Source organism: Scyliorhinus torazame, chromosome 1, assembly GCF_047496885.1.
Source record: "Scyliorhinus torazame isolate Kashiwa2021f chromosome 1, sScyTor2.1, whole genome shotgun sequence".
NCBI classification, from domain to species: Eukaryota; Metazoa; Chordata; class Chondrichthyes; order Carcharhiniformes; family Scyliorhinidae; genus Scyliorhinus; species Scyliorhinus torazame.
Genome location: NC_092707.1, coordinates 173,510,590 through 173,534,733, shown reverse-complemented (window position 1 = coordinate 173,534,733; position 24,144 = coordinate 173,510,590). Strand labels below are relative to the sequence as shown.

Here is a 24,144-nt window from a genome sequence, read left to right as displayed (position 1 = left end):
AATGATTGGTGGAATTTGCCCAGTTACACAAAACTTTGGATCAGACTGTCTCAGACAACAAAATCCAACTAGTCAACTGGCAAGTACATTTGTATTTTAACAAAAAATCAGGTTCACTATTTCTTTTTGTTACAAGAATGTACCGGGCTAGAATTTTTTTTTTTTTTTTTTTTTTCATATTATGAATACATTTCCAAAAACATGTTGCATCAATATTAACTCTCGAGGACTACAGTAACAATTATGCATCAAAAAAGATGAAGATCATAATCTATCTTATTCAGAGAATGCTTTGAATGTAAGAAATGTTCTGAGCTCTGTGCATTTCTAAATTGTAATGTGCATCTCTTGTCAAGACATCAAAAGCTAATTTGAAGGCATTATATATTAATGCATATTTAGAAAGCTGCAAAGCACATGTATTGGTTGATTTTTTTTTTTAAACTGAATTGCTGATTATGGTTCTGCCTGGTGAGAACTATGAAATACCCAATTACCTGATTCAGTTTGACAACCTGTTGAAGTTTAACAGCCACCAAATGCAGCCACAGTTTCAGCAATGCAATTTGGGGATAATTCAGTAACATCGCAGTGGAACTCCAGGGCAATGGGGTACTTAGGCACCACACTGAACATTCCAAATAAAAATGTGAGTAATTGAAAATAAAAACAAAGCAATGTCATTCAGTATTCAAGAGGGTTAAAAAAAATTATCTCCTGGAAGGTCAGCACTGAACAAGTCAGATATTTCTCAGCTTCAATGAAAGCTGATTGGTATGCAAAAAAATACAGGAAACAGAGGGAATGCTGTTTATTCCACAAAGAAAATCGATCCCAAATTCATCAGTTTCACTTAGGCAATCTATAGGATGGTCATCATATCTTCGCTTCCCACAGAGCTATTTCAGGTGTTATTAGCAACTATATCATATTTGTGTGTTGGGTCCCAGTTACCTATGATGTAACTGATGCAGCTCTGTCACTGCATTTGTTAATACCACAGGCAGAAATGTAGACATAAACCAGTATTACATTTATTAAAAAAGTTTATTTTTATTATGTGGAAATCTGCACCAATGCAGTTAAGATTTATTACAACGTCAATGGCATGGCACAGAAGCGCATTGATACTGCAACACACCGTGCTATAGACTGGTAAATCATAAATGGTTTCCCATTCCCCACATGGTAAATTCTCAAAACTCAGCCATGCATCAGGGAAGCAGTCACGGTCAGGCACTTTTCCAGAGGGAGGGGAAATTCAGCAGGCAAGTCACCCACCACAGCTGCTTTCTAAATATCTGGATCAAGATTGACCAGAGATCGAGAAAGAGCTCTGCTGGTCATTTTTTTTGGCTAGGGAATGGTGTATGGTGCAAGGAGCCATAAAAGTGGGAATTCCACACTTTCACATGAAAAAAACTGTTATGTTGTCAGAGAGTTGAATATGACATCATAAAGAAAATTATACTTGATGGCAGTGGAATAAGTTATCCAATGGGTTGAATTACCACTTTAACATAAAGGAAGAGAAATGAATACTGTCATTTGACCTCACCCATATAGCTCAGTATGGCTTTCTCAATTCCCAGGACACAACATAGCCTCACTGCTGACCTACCATATTGCTGCAAATATTGGGTAAAATAAAAAATAAATTCCTAGTTTTAGTAACTTGTACCAAAGATGCCAAAGGCCAACTTTTTATTTAGTTATAAAATGAGAAAAAATGTTACACGGCATGAAGCTCATTTGAGGTCACTTTGGAGATTTATGGATTGACATTTGGCCATTTGAGTGGGAGAGTGTTTAATAAAAAGGAAATAAACATATAATGAATTTAATATAAAAATATCAATGGCCTTCATTATGGTGATTTACAATACATAATACATCCTGCAATGAGTTCTATGACTGCCTGCACAGACTGCAATCACTGCTGGATTTCAGTTAAAAGCTAGTTTTTGGAGAATGCAAAATCTTCATTATCCCCTAGACACAATAATGCCACAACCACACTTAATGGAATAAATAAATGCACATATAATTAACTATTGATGAATCAATATTTTACATTTGAAAATTAGGATTTCATCTTTTGCTAAATTTGCTTGTGATGTTCTTGTAACTCTTTAATGAAGGCCAGTGATCTAGTCGAAGCAACCTCAACAGCACAGTAACAGGTACAACATCCAAAACATTTATGATAATTTCAAGTTCACACTCATCTCTGAAGAAAAAGGCAATAAGCGATAGTAGAGATCCTCCCTCTAAATGTATAATTGCAACACTAATGCAAATGTTACACAGCGGTGTGCTAAACATTAGTAATAAATAAGAGTTAACTTTCAGAAATACCACAAAATAAAGGCTAATTTTTCCATTAAAAAGTCCAATTTGATAACTGCTATTAAGACAATTTTTGAGCATTTTAAAGTGTATTGTCAAGCATGTGCAGCAGATATAATGTAGCCAAAAGCAGTATTTTCTTTATGCAGCATATGAAGGTTACTGAGGTGCAGTGTTTTTTTTAAAAATCCCAAGCTTCCTTGAAACAGAACGCTCACCATACACAACCACTAACCACTACTAGTTCTGATCCTTTACATAGTCTCAGCTAGGAAGGAAACAGTGCAAGACTCCTCCTTGAGTTTGACACAAATGGTGCTCTGTGCTCGGCTAACTGGAGGTATCCTTGCTGTGAGATGAGACATAGTTGATCTTTTTTTTTCTTCTTTTCCTTCTCTTCCTCCCCAGGATCTGATTCTTCTTTAACATAAGCTGAATGCATGTGAAGTTGGTGAATTTAAGTTTCAAATAACATGAACTCAAACTGCCAACCAGAGGGTTGTGAACAGCGTTGTCAATAAGATTTTAAAAACATAAAATAAATCCCTCTTCATAAAATTCTCAATTAACAAAACATTTTACTCTATTTAGTACAGGCAACGTACAATGAACACTCTCATAACTGGTTCCATTTGATTTACTTTTCCACATTTCATTTTTCCACCATTTCTAAAATTTACATTTTCACATTCAACATTTCCTTCTCCTCTACTAATTAAATGAGAAGCTGGTCCAATTTTAAGCTGCTTAAAAGGATAAATTAATAAGAATGCTGATAGGGAATGAGTACTTCAACAATTATTTGACCTGTCCAACCTCTCTTCACTAGCTTTCATAATCAACAGATAAGAATGGATGTCAAAGCATTGGAGATTTAGATTAGGTTTGCCAGGATAAGGGTTACATGGAGAGATTGGAGAAGCTGGAATTTTCTCCTTGGAGCAGCAAAGATTAAGGGGAGATTTAATGGTGTATAAAATTATGAAGGCCCTAGATAGAGTATAGTGGAAGGGCATACTTCTGTCAACAGAATGGTCAATAACTAGGAGGGCACAGGTTTAAAGTAATTGCTAGAAGAATTAGAGAGGAGGAATTATTTTTTCCACTCAAGGTGACGGGCTGGAATTCACTGCCTGAAAGGGTGTTATTTAAAAAGCATTTGGATGTGCGCTTGAGGTGCTTTAACCGATCGGGCCACAAAAACTGGAAGGTGGGATTATAAAGGATAGGTCTTTTTCGTCCGCCATGGACACAATTGACCACAAGGCCCCCTTTTGTGCCATAAATCTTCATGTATTTAATAGATTATTCAAAATTATGAAGGGTTGTTTCCTGTGGATCGATAACCAGGGCTCATAAATTTAAAAAGTGATGGACAAGAGAATTAGAGAAATACAATTGCACCCCCCCCCCCAATCTCACAGAAGAATGCATGATCTGAAAGGGTAGTGTAAGCAGATTCCATAGGAACTTTCAAAAGGCAATTGGACACATTTGTAGAGGACTAGTTTGCAGGGTTTGTGGGAAAAAGTTGAGGTGTGCAATAAATTTTACAATTCTTTCAAAGAGCTGACGCAGGCATAATGGGGCAAATTGCCTCCTCTTGTGCTATCAGATTCTATGATACTAGTGTATTATTATTGTTGATTCTTTGCTTTTAAGATTTCTTTCACTAACTTTAGAATATTTTTTTTAAAAATGGGTCAATCCAGCCAAAATATGATCAAACCATCAAAACTCTAATAGATTCCATTTACTAATAGAAAATATCATTTCAAAAATACTTTAAGCACAATTCCAAGTACATACCAAAACATAGAGCGGAAAAGGTATCCAGACAGAGTAAGAAACCAGTTTGAAATGTTGTGTTTAAAACTTTGTTATTACTTCTATTTCCTTGGAATGAAGAAAAAAAATTCCAATTTATTTTATGGATTCACTAATACAAACAATTGGAACAAATTGTAGAAAACAATCATGTAGGCATTGCAAATTATTTTTCTCTTCAATATTCTATCCCTCGCTGTAAAGGTTTTGACTTATTGTACCTTGCTCAAATGGACACAAATCATGTGTGGACCTGGAGACAGAATGTTGGCAATATTACAGCAGAGCCAGACCATATCCTCATTTGACATGCACACATTTAGATTAACAGCAGAGGACATCGATGAGAATTAGTAACCCTGCCTGACTTTCCCCCTTCTAATCCACATTGTAATCTCCATTATATCCCAGCTGATATCATCCAACAGTTAGGCAAGGCAAGGCTTTTGCTCTGGGCTCAGCTGCTCACTGTGTTACTGGAGGAACTCAAGAGATACTGATTTGATAAAAGACTATCTTCAGATTTCTCCCATTCGTATGCCATCAGTGTTAGAAACAAATACAGTCAACTTCTTTAAGATGAAACCGTTGACTGTACTCACAAACAAGTAAATCTTCCAGTTCATTGGCTCACTCACGTTTGTTCCTTTCAATTAGGATCAAGTAGAATGGAAAATAACAAATATATAATTCTCAGTGAGTGAGTATTGGCTTCCTGAAATTCTGGTTGTACCAGTAAGCACGCTTAGCATATTTGTTAAGAGGGTTCTTTCACATTATATCAAATAATAAAGTTATTTTGTTTTTAAATGAAAAAAACTATTCTAGGAATCCATCAGCACCGATATAGAATGAGAGCCAAAATGTACGCAAACATTTACATGTGAATACACACTCACCAATTCAGAAACTGGAATTAGGCCCCCCAGAGCTTCATTTGTTTACTGAAGAAAAAAATATTCTAACTTGCAGAGATAAGATGATATAGGCCTAGTAACAAGAGAAACAGAGTGCAATAGGCCACTTACAAAACAAAGCTTCTGTTAAAGTTACAGACAAATCACCATTATAATGTACTGCATGCACTCTGCTTCATACCAGTTACACTTCATAACACTCACGAGGCCTGTATAACTTATCCCTCCCTTTAGACATGCAGTTTGCAGGGAAAGCGGTAGAACACAACAGTGATGTATAAACATTTACAAAATAGCAAAATTCTCAACCTTGGAGACAGTTTAAATAAATGTAATCAATTCACAACAATCAAAGCTCCTATTCTGTGTCCTTTTCTGGTTAGGTTGTGTATTGAGAGTGTTCTTCAAAGCTTTTCGTATTATAGTCCCATCTTGGTCCTGACTTAGAAGAAACTGCCATTAAATACATCAGCTACAGGATACTGTCATATTCTTGGCATTATATAAAACTGTTCAGCCACAATGAACAAAACAAATCTACAGCACCAGCTTCTGTAAAGGCACTTTCTAAGGACTGATCTTCAAAAAAAATAATTAAAATGGATCAGCATAAATGCTGAAACCACCCCTTTCCTATAGCAATAGACCAGTACAAATACCAGATCTGTATTCTGTCTGTGCCCATACCAAAATATTACAGGTACAGATACTAGACCTGTGCAGTACAGGTACTCAGTATAATCAGTTCCAGCACTTATTACATATGTAGTGGTAGATATTGCATCAAGTGGTACCAGACTTATATTGAGAGATCATTCCAGTACGCTAAAACAGATGCTACACTAGTAAAAGCCCCCGTACTACCATTACAAAGTAGTACTAAGGGGTACTAGGATAGATACAGCATATATTACTAACTTTCCGAACCTGTACCTGATTGATACAATTTTAATGTGGTGATATTGATACAGGCAGTTGGTCAGGATTTCATGTGCATTAATTATTTTGTTTTGTGGTGTCTCCCAGTACAGGTTAACAATACACCAGCACTAAAACTTCAATTAGTAGGTAATGCTATGAAAAAATGACAATAAGGGATATGGAAAAAGCTGGCCTGATTCAATTTTTATACTGGTCAATCACTAAATTCTTCCCTTCACTCTTGTAAATAGGAATTGTGAGCATCTCTTCAATTCCTAGTGCAGTTATTGTCTGACACTGATTAACAAATAGCAGCTATCGGTCTCACTGCCCTCCCAACTCTGGTACATAATGACGTTAGTCTGCAAATGCTGTCGGCACTTTATGCAGGCATTCACAAACTGAGCTGATGGGTATGGTACAGGGACACCGGCCCCTCCTCACAGAAAACCTCAATTTTACAGATCGATGTTAAGGAAACGTCCACTTGACTGATAAGTCTATGCAGTACAAGGAAGCATTTTGTTTAAATGCTATCAGTTTGTAAAGTTGCAAGAGCAGCATTCCATGTACACCATTATTGTACATTGTCTGAAGTAAACAGTGGTGATTTGAATTGTGATCCAGACTTGGCATTGGCTCAATTAAATTAGATCATCTGTAGAGACCAAATGGAACATGACAAAGGCACCAAGTATTAAAGTCTTGGTGTGGTTGGACTGCAGAACTTTCCTCCCCTTCAAATACAGCTAATAGGTTGATTTGAAAAATATCGCACGAGTCCACTGAATAGATATTAGCCCCAGAAAATGTTATTAAATCTTAAAATTGATGGGCTGGAGAGGGTAGTCCGAAGGGAGTTAAAAAAAAGTGGGAGAGCAAAATATTTTTTGCGGTCAGATTCGAGGGATTTGAAAATGAAGTCTGTCTTCGCTAGAAATGAGAACCATTTTTTAATTACTTGATCAGAGTGACAAATGGAAGCAGAAAGGTTGCAACCAACTCCTACACTAAAAAACGGTGGATCAAAATAGTGAGATGCCATCTCATTTGGAGTGCTTTGGTACAGTTTGGTAAATTATTTGTTGATACGGAAGTTTATTTCTAATGGAATCGTCAGATTGTGGAACAGGCTCTGCTAGCTCATGTTTGTTGATTTAATTCAAGAAAAGTTAGAGTACATATACAATTATTAATTTTGTTAGAGCAAGAGGACACAATTTGCCAAGACAACTTTCATTTTGGATTTTATGTTCCCTTTGTGAGGAATTATTTATTGATGTTCCAGCACAATTGCTTTGCCTATCTGAACAGTTTTTCAGGACAATATACTGAAAGATGGACAATACTTTCTATAGTATGAGAATCTCCAATGAATATAATGATATTCCTACTCCTATTTCAGCTACTGACTTCGAACCATGTGATGGCCTTTGTGATCTCTCAGCTATTCTGTGAGGGATTTGAGTGTGATATGAAATCCATAGCAGAATGCGGACTGGAATTATATACATTGCAAGAATGAAATTGCCATGTATACAACTTCAGTTAATCAGTTACCAGTGCATTCATCAATGTAGCATCTGGAGGATATGTGCAGGCAATGATTTTAATGGTCAGAGCCAGAACAATGTTCCTCCCAAAACATTGCTTCATAAAGAGAATCATATTCATAAGAATATTAACACCAAGAAATGTGTTCCAAAGAAAAACCGTCCTCAAAAGCAGACTTCTGGAGATGTTTCCAAAGTAAAAATTCCCCTGAATTGGGTACACTCCTGACTAAAATCAATTTAGGGTAGCACGGTAGCATAGTGGTTAGCACAGTTGCTTCACAGCTCCAGGGTCCCAAGTTCGATTCCCGGCTTGGGTCACTGTGTGGAGTCTGCAAGTTCTCCCGTGTGTGTGTGGGTTTCCTCCGGGTGCTCTGGTTTCCTCCCACAGTCCAAAGATGCGCAAGTTAGGTGGATTGGCCATGATAAAGCTTCCCATAGTGTCCAAAAAGGTTAGGTTTGGTTGCTGGGTTATGGGGATGGGGTGGATGTGGGCTTAGGTGGGGTGCTCTTTCCAAGGGCTGGCGCAGACTCGGATGGGCCGAATGGCCTCCTTCTGCACTGTAAATTCTATGAACCCTTGACATGATCTGTAGAATCCAAGTACATATGGCTTCTCATTCGCAAAACAAAATTCTTTTGAGCAATATGCCCTGACCAAATTCTTTGTGGAGCTTGCATTAAAAGGAACCAATAGCATCTCAATATAAAAGAAACAGTAAAGTGAAACCCAATGAGGTATTCTGATTTAAGGTCTTTCAGGCAACTATGTATCCAAGAGCTGAAACAGATCTGCACATGAAAGACAATATAAAGGAACAGATTCATTTGACTTTGTATAGTACTGGTCCTGTGCACACTGAGATTGGTGGTGGAATCAGCACCATTGAAATCTAGATTTTAAAAAAAATTTCAAAGATGGATCTATTTAAAGTTTCTCTTGACAAGACTAGCACTTTTTAATTCACAGGAAACAGCTAATCAAAATTTGTTTTTTGTTATATGTATTATGCCCTTCCCATGCAACACCCATGTAAAGTCTAGATTGGAAGATTGATTTTTAAAAACAAAACCATGTTAATTGTAATCGCCGTTTCAAATTAATAAAACTGTAAAACATTTCTATCAATTCTGTTTGATTTAATCGGATTGTAGTTCATCACAATGGCAGGGTAGAAGGAATGGAGATAAACCGGATAGGTTTTTCATATTTCCTTACTGGGGCCATGCCTGAAAAATCAATTTTGACAAAATATAAAATACATTTCTTTTTAAAAAGGGAGTATCCACTGAGACTTAGCGTCTTCGCCCTTATATTTGAGGGAAGGGTGGAAATGGAAAATATGTTAGTTTGCTTTATAATCAAATGACAATGAACCTGCTCTTTGTGAAAGGGGAGGAAAATTCTGCAGTTTCTTCATTATTTCCACAAAGTGTTATTTTTTATTCTGTAAAAGTACAAATTTTTCACATGGAGGAGAGGTTATTTTGTAGGGCTGGGACTCAAGCAATGCCCATCCATCAAGAAGGCTGCAGCATTTTGTATATTGCGGTTTGAGCCAGTGCAATGACAACCGTTAGATAAAATATGCAGTTCATGAGGTTTTACAAAGTGCAAACAACGTCATGAGATTGGTATCAATGAAACAAGTCAAACTTTTATGAAAAATTACCAAATAAAAAAATTGGTATATTACCTTAAAATGGAATGACTGAAATAAAACAAAAATATTTGAAAAAATTCACATTTCAGTGATCAGATGTGTAAATTAAATAAAGTAATGTCCCAATAAACTAACATTAAAATGTCCCAGCCCTACTTTTTTTTTTGCATTCAACTTTTTTTCTTATTAAAACTGATAAGGTTCTGAAGTGCAGAGGTGTCCTCTCTCCCACGGTTATAGTGGTACAACTGCTGCTCCAGTACAGCATAGGACACAGGCTTTCTTACCAACCGCTTATTGCACTAACGGTAGCAATGTTCTGTCAGTATACAACACGGTTAACATTCCAGAACTAAATAAAATTGATGCTACTATATATACTTTTTTTTTTTTTTTTATAAAGGTAAATTCATATTAAATTAAGCATTAATTTTTTTCTAATAAATATAAGGTTGCTAAAACAAAAACAAAAAATGAAGTCACATTTAGTTGTGAGCTAGCAAGTAAACAATAAAAGAAACAGCAAAAAGTCTCTACGTTAAATCGAGCCCCCAAATCTTGGAATTTTCAAAAGTTACTCCCACACCATTATTGTTTATGCTCATCCAAGTCCCGGATTTTATCTTCGATATATAAAATTCCATTGTTCTGGTTATAAAACTAAGCCATAACTAGTAGCTATGCTCAATAGTCAGTTGACCTAACTGGTAACCAGCAAGTGGAAATTGAACAGTTGCACACTGGATTTGGGACTTATTGTATCTCAAAAAGCACTGGTAGGAACTCCTTAGAGGATATCTTTTCAAACATGTCTTAGTCTCCCACAATCCTCCCAACCCTCCCAAGTTGAGGACTCAGCAAATGGCTGGATTTCTGACCTAATTAGTGACTACTTTTGAGATCCAAGGTTTGTGGAACATTTTTCTTTGTTCCGTTTTCATGTTACTTGATAAAGATGAGTTTTGTGCTGCCAAACACTGAGGTAAAGGCAAAAAGAAAACTATATTGAAAAAGGAAAGACACAGACACAAAGTCTGACTGAGCACACGCCCACACACATACACGCACACACACAGAGCAGTTGGCTGGTTTCATATTGCATAATAGTGCTATGATCTTCGTAGGTAAACAATCCCTTTCCGTCAGTTTATGAAACTATTGTCTCCGCACAGTGAAAGTTACAGTATGGCTGGAGACATCGCTCGTAAACTGACCCCACTGGAAATGTAAGCTGCAATCTTCGTTTCCTTCTGGAAAGAAATTCCCAAACTCAAGCGAAGTACATTGTGCGTAAGGTGTCCTGGTGGATCTGCACAGCCTTGGCGAGAGCCTGCGGGTCACGTCCATTACTCTGTCCAGAAATGTGACTACCTTCAGCGCTGTGAATAGTTGGAGAAAGATGATCAGAACTGGACAAACTGATACTTCGATAGCTGCATTTTTCTTGGTATTTATTAACAAAACACGTAATAAACTAATACATTCATGTCTAGATAGAATATAGCTACAGTCTCAAAGTCTAATGTCTACTTGTGTATGTTAAACTGTGAAGAATGTTACTGATCTGGGTATTGTTAATCTATTGTGTAAGATTAATTTCCCCACAAAACTTAGTATCATTTTCGTAAAATATCTGGCTAAACAAGGCATTTCTTCATTTGTTGCAAGTTTTGAAATCAGCATATATTTGGTCTTCACACAAGTATTTGTGATGCCAGCAGGGGCTGTATGACAGAATTTCTCGCTACCAAGGTTGCCACAGGAAGTCAACCACAAGTCACATGACAGACCCAAAGAAAACTCCCATCAGGAATCAGTGCAACGAGGATCAGCTCTGTAGCCGTACCAGACTATCTAAGCAGAGCATCGAGTCTTATTAGGGGTGGAAGCCAACTTGGCGAAGGTGAGGGAGGTGCCTTGGAGAGTGAAGAATTTGCTGCGTGTTTATGGCTGACTTCAGACTCAACGGAAACCCTGATTTGGCCTGTATGGGAACTCGCTCTGGTAATCTGACCTTCTTCATCTGTGTTTTGACTTTGCCTCTGCCTTGCTCTCCTGAAGGACTGTTGCTGTTCTGTACTATGTTGAGTTTTCCCTGGGAAATGGATTGGCTGTTCAAGTTTAAATAGGGATATATGGTGTGTGAAGTTAGGCTTGGAGAAGAGCTAGGTATTTATTTCCTTTCTTTTTGGTTTTGCCGAGTATCTGATGACCTTCAATTAAATGATCCATTTTTTGTATTTGGACAACTATGTGAGTTTTTGAAAGAGTGAACTCCACGCTGCCTATCACAATCCCCAGCCCCTTGCGACATTGCATATTTTAAATATCTGATAAACCCAGTTTACACTTCAGTTTAAAAACTCTTTGTCCAGGTTTTCTGTTACTTTTGGAAGGTGAAAAATATAGTAATGAAAAAGTAAACAAACATCAAACCAAATGTAAAGTGTACAGGAAAGATTGGTTGCATATAGTAGGAAAAAATTCTTAATGAGTCTCTCAATTCTCTTTTATAATTTTTCTCTTTATATCCCTGTTTGATAATGAGAGACTGGAGATCTACTTTGGAAAAAACACCCTTCCCTCTTCTCCAATATCACCAGCCTCCATAACCGTGGTCTAGTTTCACACCAACACTAAGCTTGCTTCAATGAGCATCAGTTTGCCCTAGCTGACATGAACATTGTCATGGTGAGTAGTTGAAAATGTTTTCAGAGTAATTTACTAAATTTTCAAATGAATAATTTATTTCAATTGAAGAATGAACCATTAGGCTAAATTTGACATTGCAATAGAAAGGCTTTAAAAAAAGGTTTGTGGGAATTTCACACTTCTGAAAACTCCTGAACCACTGCGAATGATCAGAATGTATTGCCTATTGCTTCTTTTATCAACCTGAGAAAAATCTACACTTTGAGACCATAAGAACAATAGCAGAATACCCATCAAAGTCACAACATTTAGTCTTCCTTACCTGTCATGCTCTTTGTCCACCAGGTGGTATCTTGCTCTAAATGCCACCAGATGTGCATAATAGGCTGGTGCTGGGATAGAAACAGAGCGTGTGCAGCGCACGTAAGTGTGACATAGCTGATAGGTAAGGAGCTGAAGTTCATCCGCAGAGAAGCAGTTGTCATCCCACAAAACATGATAATGTGAGGGGCGACTCGTACCCTGAAACAAAAATAATAATATTGGCAAAACGTTTTAATTTGATCACCCACTCTCAATATATTTACTTTCTCTAGATAGTCTTCTTTAGTGGCCTAGTAGTATGGTCCAAGATGCATACTATTATATACATCTAAATAGTAAACTTCTTTAAAAAGAGTTGAAGGATGTCGGGTTTTACCTGTACAGTATTCTAAAGTGGAAGTTAATAAAACCAGAAAGTTAGGATCCTAGTATTATGAAGAGAGAATTAACTTAAGCACAAAAACAGCATTAATGCAAAACATATACAAATGATTACTTGGGCCACAACAAAAATAGCCAATTTCTTGGGACCCATATTGAAGGGCACGAAGGCCATTAACAGGTACAAAAAAAATGTTAATACCAGAGGGGGTCCTGAGATGATGGACATTGGAGCACTTTTCTTTTTCTATTTCTGCAGGATGTGTGTGTTGCTGGCTGGGCCAGCATTTATTGCCCATCCCTGGTTGCGCTCAAGTAGATGGTGATGAGCTGCCTTCTTGAACTGCTGCAGTCTTTGAGGTGATGGGGGGGGGGGGGTAACTTCAGGATTTTGGATTCTTTAGGATTGCCTTGTGCACACCGATGCTGCATTTTCTCTATTTTTTCTGATGATCTTTTTGGCAATTTTCACTGCTGCGTCAGCCTTTCAATTTCATAAGATCATAGACTCACTCGAGTGAAGGAGGCTATTCTGCCCATCGAGTCTGCAGCGACTCTTGGAAAGAGCACCCTATCTAGGCACACGCCCGCACCCCATCCGCATAACCCGGTAACCCCACCTAACCTTTTGGACGCTAAGAGGCAATTTAGCATGGCCAATCCACCAAATCTGCACATCTTTGGACTGTGGGAGGAAACCGGAGCACCCGGAGGAAATCCACGCAGACATGGGGAGAAAATGCAAACTCCACATGGACAGTCACCGAGGCCGGAATTGAACTCGAGCCCTGGCACTGTGAGGCAGTAGTACCACCATGCCACCCGAAGGAGTGTGGAGATTTGTAGTGCTGAATTTTTCAAACATTTATGAAGCACCTGAATTCTTCACTCATGAACTGAGGGCCATTGTCACTCATCACAATGTCATGAATGCCATAACGACTGAAGAGTGCTCTCAGACATTTTACAATCTCACTGGTGATGGTTGATGTCAACTTGTTTAAATCCAAATAGTCTGGGTAGCAAGTAGCTCTTTAGCTTGCTCAGCTTGAAGTTAATGACAAACTCTGCATTGACTGAACTTTGGCCAGTAGAACACTTTTCTTGACTTCCTCAGACAAGACGTAATTCCTTCATGGCTTACATGGATGCGTTCTAACGTCTCTTTCTTTACTTCCTTAGGAGGGATTCTTTTCACATGATGCCATCTTGGGCAATCATTTCATCCAATCTGCTCAATACTTTATAAAAAAAAAATAATAGTGGTGCCCTTCACTTTTCCAGACATTCTTTCACCACAGCTTCCTGCAGCACTTAAGAGTTGCATTATATTGCGTAGTTTGCTCGATCTAACCAAGAGGCTTGTCTTACAGATTCAATGTCTCTGCTGGATTGAACTTCCAGAGCACGTCATGCTGTTGCTTTGCACTGGATCTGGGAGATTTCACACTCTGTACTAGTGTCAGAAACGTTCTTCAAAAGAATTGCAGCACTTGACAGCATGCTGCAGCGATGTACATCCGTTCCACCTGCATGCACTTCATTTCCAAATAATATTGCTACAGACAAAATAACATCCTTTGAAGACACTTTGGAGCAGATAGCAGTGGTTTGAGAAATATGTTTTGAAGTGACTTCTGGTCAGACTACTGTCACTTGTCTCTCAGACAGGTACTGATTAAAATGCTTACAAGCAAAGAATAGCCAGGTACTCCTCCTCAATCTTTGGGCAGCTTCATTTTGTTTGCATTAACACTCTGGATGTAAACACAAAGACTTGTCTCACTGGCATCATATTGCAGGGTGACCTCATCGTTAACATGGTAGAAGATTAGCGCTGTCATTTCTTCAATGGTTGCTCTGGAATAGTGAGATCTCTTCAAAGCTTTACTGAGGCCCTTTGGGGTCGATGCACGCACTCAGCTTTCCAGGTTGTTTCACCGCTACCATGCTGCTAATCGAGTCTGGAGGAGTTGTCACTTTTTTTTGATTGCTCCCATTTTTTCAAGCTTCCCTATCTTGTTTTTCAGGCTCGACTCCTTGGAAGATTCTGAGTTAGCTGCACACTCGTCTAATTAAAAGATGATATTCATCAAGATCTGTGAAAACATCACTGTAATTTTTTAGGGGGTTATTCAGCAGTCAATTGCTTTGTGCTGTGATAAATTTTGAACTGCAAATCTTTCATTCTTCCCATTGCATTGGATTCTCAGCTAAGTTTGCCCTCTTTAGAGGAGTGTTATTCCATCGTATAGCCTCAAATTAACCTTTGATTACTTAATTTGTGGGTCAGCATTTTGAGTCATTTCACTCAGGACTGCAAGGTTCTTGATGCTGTACATAGCACCAGTGTATCTGACACTTTGTATTAATGATGCTCTCCGGAGCAGCACGGTGGCGCAGTGGGTTAGCCCTTCTGCCTCACGGCACCGAGGTCCCAGGTTTGATCCCGGCTCTGGGTCACTGTCCGTGTGGAGTTTGCACATTCTCCCCGTGTTTGCGTGGGTTTCGCCCCCACAACCCAAAAGATGTGCAGGCTAGGTGGATTGGCCACGCTAAATTGCCCCTTAATTGGAAAAAATGAATTGGATTTATATTTTTAAAAATTTGATGCTCTCCTTCTGCAATCATCCCAATAGGCATAAACCATTTTTTCCCTCGTGATTTGAGGGCGCCAACCTGTCCTAGGATGCAGAGTGATTCATCAGGTTAATCGTTCAACATCATTCCAGCAACCATCCTTACAGGTTTACTTTTCTTCTTTCCAGCAATACATTTGCATGCAAAGTGATTCAGCTTTTTGCAGTTAGAGCACTGCTTTTTCCATGCTGTTCATGCTTCCTTTTCTTTTGTATACTCTGCAATATACATCCAGAACTCTGGTCTCTATCTTTCTGCTGGCCCTTCTGTAAATAGTTCTTCCTTCTCTCCCTTGTTTTGTTTTTTGAAGACCCAAAGTATCTCTCAGCATAGTTCAAAGTCTCGTCAGTTCTCCCATCGGTATTCTGTAGCTGATGATTGACCACTTCTGAGCTTCTGCACCAATCAATACCTTTTTTGAGAGTAAGTTTTTCTTCTTAGCAGAGGTGCTCGCATAGGATCACCTCTTGATCCAATGTTATGAACCCGGACCAGACCCCAACATTTGTTAGGATACTGAACAAGAACCCCAAACTTTTTTTTTTTAAACCATGAGGATGCCTCGCTCCATGAGTGATTCCACTGACCAATAGGTATCTTTTATATTTGCCATTGAGACTGGGGGAATTTCAAAAATATTTCCAAATCCAACTTCATCTCCATGGAAGCAGGTACTAGAATATTGAAACCCATACTGACTTCCCAATGACCAATGTCCTGTACAAAATTATACACTAAAGTTTACTTTTAATCTGCTGTTTATTACAGCTATCAACATCCACTCATTTCAACTGCACACTGCTGACCCCATGTTCCAAACGGTGGATGAAATGGTTTCTGCTCCCAAGACTTTATACCAAGGGTGGCATCAGAAGTCACATGCCAATGGCAAACTTATGGTTACATTGCACAAAGGCACTTCTCCAAACATTCAATGATTTGTGCATCTAAACCCCTAGGTTCCTTTGCTCCTGCATCCCATTTAGAGAATTATATCCGTAATTTTATGCAGTCTTTCCTCATTCTCCTATCAAAAAATACATCACCTCACATTTTTCTGGATTAAATTTCATGCCACATGTCAGCCCATTCCCACCAGCCTATGTCCTCCTGAAGTATATCACGACTCTTCTCACAGTTCGTAGTAATCCCAAGTTTTGTAAAATTTGCAAATTTTGTACATCCAAGTAGAGATCATTAATACATCACATCCTAATACCAATCACCCCTTGGGAACCCATCTTCCTATGGTCCGAAAAACAACCTTTTACCACTACCCTATTTCCCACTACCCTATTGCCCGTCACATAGCCAACTTCGCATCCACGTTAATAATCTTTATTTTTTTTTTTATTAAATATTTTATTGAAAATTTTTGGTCAACCAACACAGTACATTGTGCATCCTTTACACAATATTATAACAACACAAATAACAATGACCTATTTTATAAACAAAAAAAATAAAAATGAATAAATAATAAATAACAAAAATGAAAACTAGCCCTAATTGGCAACTGCCTTGTCACAAGTAACACTCTCCAAAAATATAATTTAACAGTCCAATATATAATTATCTGTAGCAACGACCTATACATACTATACAGTATATATTAACAACCCTGAGAGTCCTTCTGGTTCCTCCTCCTCCTCCCCCCCCCCCCCACCCCCCCCACCCTGGGCTGCTGCTGCTGCCTTCTTTTTCCCATTCCGTCTATCTTTCTGCGAGGTATTCGACGAACGGTTGCCACCGCCTGGTGAACCCTTGAGCCGACCCCCTTAGGACGAACTTAATCCGCTCTAGCTTTATAAACCCCGCCATGTCATTTATCCAGGTCTCCACCCCCGGGGGCTTGGCTTCTTTCCACGTTAGCAATATCCTGCGCCGGGCTACTAGGGACGCAAAGGCCAAAACATCGGCCTCTCTCGCCTCCTGCACTCCCGGCTCTTGTGCAACCCCAAATATAGCCAACCCCCAGCTTGGTTCGACCCGGACTCCTACTACTTTTGAAAGCACCTTTGTCACCCCCATCCAAAACCTCTGTAGTGCCGGGCATGACCAAAACATATGGGTATGATTCGCTGGGCTTCTCGCGCACCTCGCACACCTATCCTCCACCCCAAAAAATTTACTGAGCCGTGCTCCAGTCATATGTGCCCTGTGTAATACCTTAAACTGAATCAGGCTTAGCCTGGCACACGAGGACGACGAGTTTACCCTGCTTAGGGCATCTGCCCACAGCCCCTCCTCGATCTCCTCCCCCAGCTCTTCTTCCCATTTCCCTTTTAGTTCATCTACCATAGTCTCCCCTTCGTCCCTCATTTCCCTATATATATCTGACACCTTACCATCCCCCACCCATGTCTTTGAGATCACTCTGTCCTGCACCTCTTGTGTCGGGAGCTGCGGGAATTCCCTCACCTGTTGCCTCGCAAAAGCCCTCAGTTGCATATACCTGAATGCATTCCCTTGGGGCAACCCATATTTCTCGGTCAGCGCTCCCAGACTCGCGAACTTCCCATCCACAAACAGATCTTTCAGTTGCGTTATTCCTGCTCTTTGCCACATTCCATATCCCCCATCCATTCCCCCCGGGGCAAACCTATGGTTGTTTCTTATCGGGGACCCCCCCCAAGGCTCCAGTCTTTCCCCTATGCCGTCTCCACTGTCCCCAAATCTTCAGTGTAGCCACCACCACCGGGCTTGTGGTGTAGTTCCTCGGTGAGAACGGCAATGGGGCTGTCACCATAGCCTGTAGGCTAGTCCCCCTACAGGACGCCCTCTCTAATCTCTTCCACGCCGCTCCCTCCTCCTCTCCCATCCACTTACTCACCATTGAAATATTAGCGGCCCAATAATACTCACTTAGGCTCGGTAGTGCCAGCCCGCCCCTATCCCTGCTACGCTGTAAGAATCCCTTCCTCACTCTCGGGGTCTTCCCGGCCCACACAAAACCCATGATGCTCTTTTCAATCCTTTTAAAAAAAGCCTTCGTGATCACCACCGGGAGGCACTGAAACACAAAGAGGAATCTCGGGAGGACCAACATCTTAACCGCCTGCACCCTCCCTGCCATTGACAGGGATACCATATCCCATCTCTTGAAATCCTCCTCCATCTGTTCCACCAACCGCGTTAAATTTAACCTGTGCAATGTGCCCCAATTCTTAGCTATCTGGATCCCCAGGTAACGAAAGTCCCTTGTTACCTTCCTCAGTGGTAGGTCCTCTATTTCTCTACTCTGCTCCCCTGGATGCACCACAAACAACTCACTTTTCCCCATGTTCAATTTATACCCTGAAAAATCCCCAAACTCCCCAAGTATCCGCATTATTTCTGGCATCCCCTCCGCCGGGTCCGCCACGTATAGTAGCAAATCGTCCGCATACAAAGATACCCGGTGCTCTTCTCCTCCCCTAAGTACTCCCCTCCACTTCTTGGAACACCCTCAACGCTATCGCCAGGGTCTCAATCGCCAGTGCAAACAATAATGGGGACAGAGGGCATCCCTGCCTTGTCCCTCTATGGAGCCGAAAATATGCAGATCCCCGTCCATTCGTGACCACGCTCGCCACTGGGGCCCTATACAACAGCTGCACCCATCTAACATACCCCTCTCCAAAACCAAATCTCCTCAACACCTCCCACAAATAATCCCACTCCACTCTATCAAATGCTTTCTCGGCATCCATCGCCACTACTATCTCCGTTTCTCCCTCTGGTGGGGCCATCATCATTACCCCTAACAACCTCCGTATATTCGTGTTCAGCTGTCTCCCCTTCACAAACCCAGTTTGGTCCTCGTGGACCACCCCCGGGACACATTCCTCTATTCTCATTGCCATTACCTTGGCCAGGACCTTGGCATCTACATTTAGGAGGGAAATAGGTCTATAGGACCCGCATTGTAGCGGGTCCTTTTCCTTCTTTCAGAGAAGCGATATCGTTGCTTCAGACATAGTCGGGGGCAGTTGTCCCCTTTCCTTTGCCTCATTAAAGGTCCTCGTCAGTACCGGGGCGAGCAAGTCCACATATTTTCTATAGAATTCGACTGGGAATCCATCCGGTCCCGGGGCCTTTCCCGCCTGCATGCTCCTAATTCTTTTCACCACTTCTTCTACCTCGATCTGTGCTCCCAGTCCCACCCTTTCCTGCTCTTCCACCTTGGGAAATTCCAGCCGATCCAAGAAGCCCATCATTCTCTCCCTCCCATCCGGGGGTTGAGCTTCATATAATTTTTTATAAAATGTCTTGAACACTCCATTCACTCTCTCCGCTCCCCGCTCCATCTCTCCTTCCTCATCCCTCACTCCCCCTATTTCCCTCGCTGCTCCCCTTTTCCTCAATTGAAGTGCCAGCAACCTGCTCGCCTTCTCCCCATATTCGTACTGTACACCCTGTGCCTTCCTCCATTGTGCCTCTGCAGTGCCTGTAGTCAGCAAGTCAAATTCTACATGTAGCCTTTGCCTTTCCCTGTACAGTCCCTCCTCCGGTGCTTCCGCATATTGTCTGTCCACCCTCAAAAGTTCTTGCAGCAACCGCTCCCGTTCCTTACTCTCCTGCTTCCCTTTATGTGCCCTTATTGATATCAGCTCCCCTCTAACCACCGCCTTCAACGCCTCCCAGACCACTCCCGCCTGGACCTCCCCATTATCATTGAGTTCCAAGTATTTTTCAATGCACCCCCTCACCCTTAGACACACCCCCTCATCTGCCATTAGTCCCATGTCCATTCTCCAGGGTGGGCGCCCTCCTGTTTCCTCCCCTATCTCCAAGTCCACCCAGTGTGGAGCTTGATCCGAAATGGCTATAGCCGTATACTCCGTTCCCCTCACCTTCGGGATCAATGCCCTACCCAGCACAAAAAAGTCTATTCGCGAGTAGACTTTATGGACATAGGAGAAAAACGAGAACTCCTTACTCCTAGGTCTGCTAAATCTCCACGGGTCTACACCTCCCATCTGCTCCATAAAATCTTTAAGCACCTTGGCTGCTGCCGGCCTCCTTCCAGTCCTGGACTTCGACCTATCCAGCCCTGGTTCCAACACCGTATTAAAATCTCCCCCCATTATCAGCTTTCCCATCTCTAGGTCCGGAATGCGTCCTAGCATCCGCCTCATAAAATTGGCATCATCCCAGTTCGGGGCATATACGTTTACCAAAACCACCATCTCCCCCTGTAGTTTGCCACTCACCATCACGTATCTGCCCCCGTTATCCGCCACTATAGTCTTTGCCTCGAACATTACCCGCTTCCCCACTAATATAGCCACCCCCCTGTTTTTCGCATCTAGCCCCGAATGGAACACCTGCCCCACCCATCCTTTGCGTAGCCTAACCTCGTCTATCAGTTTCAAGTGCGTTTCCTGTAACATAACCACATCTGCCTTAAGTTTCTTAAGGTGTGCGAGTACCCGTGCCCTCTTTATCGGCCCGTTCAGCCCTCTCACGTTCCACGTGATCAGCCGAGTTGGGGGGCTTCCTACCCCCCCCCTTGTCGATTAGCCATCACCTTTTTCCAGCTCCTCAACCAGTTCCCACGCAGCTGTATCTCCCCCAGGCGGTGCCCCCCCGCCCATCCTCTCCCATACCAGCTCCCCCCTCTCCCCAGCAGCAGCAACCCAGTAATTCCCCCTCCCACCCCCCCCGCTAGATCCCCCGCTAGCATAATTACTCCCCCCATGTTGCTCCCAGAAGTCAGCAAACTCTGGCTGACCTCGGCTTCCCCCCGTGACCTCGGCTCGCACCGTGCGACGCCCCCTCCTTCCTGCTTCTCTATTCCCGCCATGATTATCATAGCGCGGGAACCAAGCCCGCGCTTCTCCCTTGGCCCCGCCCCCAATGGCCAATGCCCCATCTCCTCCACCTTCCCTCCTCCCCCCATCACCACCTGTGGGAGAGAGAAAAGTTACCACATCGCAGGATTAGTACATAAAACCCCTCTTTGCCCCCCACATTCGCCCCACCACTTTGTTCGAACGTTCTTTTTAATAACCCGCTCATTCCAGTTTTTCTTCCACAATAAAAGTCCACGCTTCATCCGCCGTCTCAAAGTAGTGGTGCCTCCCTCGATATGTGACCCACAGTCTTGCTGGTTGCAGCATTCCAAATTTTATCTTCTTTTTATGAAGCACCGCCTTGGCCCGATTAAAGCTCGCCCTCCTTCTCGCCACCTCCGCACTCCAGTCTTGATAAACGCGGATCACCGCGTTCTCCCATTTACTGCTCCGAGTTTTCTTCGCCCATCTAAGGACCATTTCTCTATCCTTAAAACGGAGGAATCTCACCACTATGGCTCTGGGAATTTCTCCTGCTCTCGGTCCTCGCGCCATCACTCGGTATGCTCCCTCCACCTCCAACGGACCCGCCGGGGCCTCCGCTCCCATTAACGAGTGCAGCATCGTGCTCACATATGCCCCGACGTCCGCTCCCTCCATACCTTCAGGAAGACCAAGAATCTTCAGGTTGTTCCTCCTTGCGTTGTTTTCCAGTGCCTCCAACCTTTCCACACATCGTTTCTGATGTGCCTCCTGCGTCTCCGTCTTCACCACCAGGCCCTGTATATCGTCCTCATTCTCGGCTGCCTTTGCCTTCACGACCCGAAGCTCCCGCTCCTGGGTCTTTTGTTCCTCCTTTAGCCCTTCGATCGCCTGTAGTATCGGGGCCAACAGCTCTTTCTTCATTTCCTTTTTGATCTCTTCCACACAGCATTTCAAGAACTCCTGTTGTTCAGGGCCCCATGTTAAACTGCCACCTTCCGACGCCATCTTGGTTTTTGCTTGCCTTCCTTGCCGCTGTTCTAAAGGATCCACTGCAATCTGGCCACTCTCTCCTCCTTTTTCCATCCGTATCCAGGGGGGATTCCCTTCTGGTTTACCGCACAGTGTTTTTAGCCGTCAAAATTGCCGTTGGGGCTCCTATCAAGAGCCCAAAAGTCCGTTTCACAGGGAGCTGCCGAAACGTGCGACTCAGCTGGTCATCGCCGCACCCGGAAGTCGTTAATAATCTTTATTAGTATCACAAGTAGGCTTACATTAACACTGCAATGAAGTTACTGTGAAATTCCCCTAGTCGCCACATTTCAGCGCCTGTTCGGGTACACAGAGGGAGAATTCAGAATGTTCAATTCACCTAACGGCACATCTTTCGGGACTTGTGGGAGGAAACCGGAGCACCCGGAAGAAACCCATGCAGACTCCGCACAGAAAGCGACCCAAGCCGGGAATCGAACCCGATGTGAAGCAACTGTGCTAACCACTGTGCTGCCATGCCGCCCCTATTAATTCATGGGCTTCAACTTTGCAGACCAGCCTATCACTTTATAAAACTCTTGTGGAAGTCCATATACACATATCAACCATAGTATCCTCTTCAACCCTCTGTTACTTCATCAAAAAACTCAATCAAATTAGTTAAACATGATTTGCCTTCAATAAATCCATGCTGGCTTCATGTAATTAATTCATGTGTGTCCAATTGACTGTTAATTTAGTTTATAAACTGAGACAGTCATTTAAATGAATAAAATATGATGAATATAGCATTATTTTTCAAGAACAGCAGGAACCTCTCGGTGTCCTGGCCAATATTTGCAACTAAGAGCAGATTATCTGGTCATTTAATGCATTGTCATTTGTGAGACCATGCTGTGTACAAATTGGCCGTCGCATTTCTTTACATTACAACAGTGACTACAGTTCAAAGATGTTTAATTTGGATACAAAGCACTTTGTGATGTCATGAAATACCCTAGATAAACCAAACTTTTGTTTCTTGGTAAAAGGAAATCCGCAGGAAAAGATGAAGGCATAAGGAATAAGTTGGTGATGATGGAGAAATTGACTGTAAATAAGCAATGGCCAGTATTTAAAGGAGTATTACATGGTCTACAACAAATATGCATTCCTCTAAGACACAAAAACTCGCCAGGAAAGGTGAATCAACTGTGATCAACAAAATAAATTCAAGATTGCATTAGCTCAAAGGAAGTGGCTTGTAAGATTGCCAGAAAAAATAGCAAACCCAAGGAATGGTAGAACCCTCAAGAGTATTGACAGTCAGAGAGATCTTGGTGTACAGGTCACTGAAAGGGGCAACACCGGTGGAGAAGGTAGTTAAGAAGGCATACGGCATGCTTGCCTTCATTGGCCGGGGCACTGAGTATAAAAATTGGCAAGTCATGTTGCAGCTGTATAGAACCATAGCTAGGCCACACTTGGAGTATAGTGTTCAATTCTGGTCGCCACACTACCAGAAGGATGTGGAGGCTTTAGAGAGGGTGCAGAAGCGATTTACCAGGATGTTGCCTGGTATGGAGGGCATTAGCTACGAGGAGAGGTTGAATAAACTTGGTTTGTTCTCACTGGAACGAAGGAGGTTGAGGGGCGACCTGATAGAGGTCTACAAAATTATGAGGGGCATAGACAGAGTGGATAGTCAGAGACTTTTTCCCAGGGTAAAGGGGTCAATTACTAGGGGGCATAGGTTTAAGGTGCGAGAGGTAAGGTTTAGAGGAGATGTACGAGGTAAGTTTTTTTTTTACACAGAGGGTCGTGGGTGCCTGGAACTCGCTGCCGAAGGAGGTGGTGGAAGCAGGGACGATAGTGATGTTTAAGGGGCATCTTGACAAATACATGAATAGGATGGGAATAGAGGGATATGGACCCCGGAAGTGTAGAAGATTTTAGTTTAGACGGGCAGCATGGTCGGCGCAGGCTTGGAGGGCCGAAAGGCCTGTTCCTGTGCTGTACCTTTCTTTGTTCTTTGATTAGGAACAATTAAGAATTCAGTGAACTAATAAAGAAAGTGAAAAGAGAATATGAATGCAAGCTAGTGTGAAACAAGAGTGGACTGTAAAAGCTTCTTTAGGTATGTGAAAATGAAAAGGTTAGCAAAGACAATTGTGGGTCATCACAG

At 41.8% G+C, this 24,144-nt stretch overlaps 1 protein-coding gene across 3 annotated transcripts in view; it reads right to left on the bottom strand.

The window, feature by feature from the left end:
• Window positions 1-119: 119 nt before the first annotated feature.
• LOC140416871 (protein argonaute-3) overlaps window positions 120-24,144 on the bottom strand; it is a 293,216-nt gene continuing 269,191 nt past the window's right edge. For all 3 annotated transcript variants that reach the window (XM_072501157.1, XM_072501156.1, XM_072501158.1), the window contains 2 exons: window positions 12,206-12,405; window positions 120-10,610 (listed from right to left, as the gene is read on the bottom strand). In XM_072501157.1, the coding sequence (XP_072357258.1) occupies window positions 10,502-10,610; window positions 12,206-12,405 (309 nt within the window). In that variant the 3' untranslated portion in view covers window positions 120-10,501. The remainder of the gene's footprint in view (window positions 10,611-12,205; window positions 12,406-24,144) is intronic.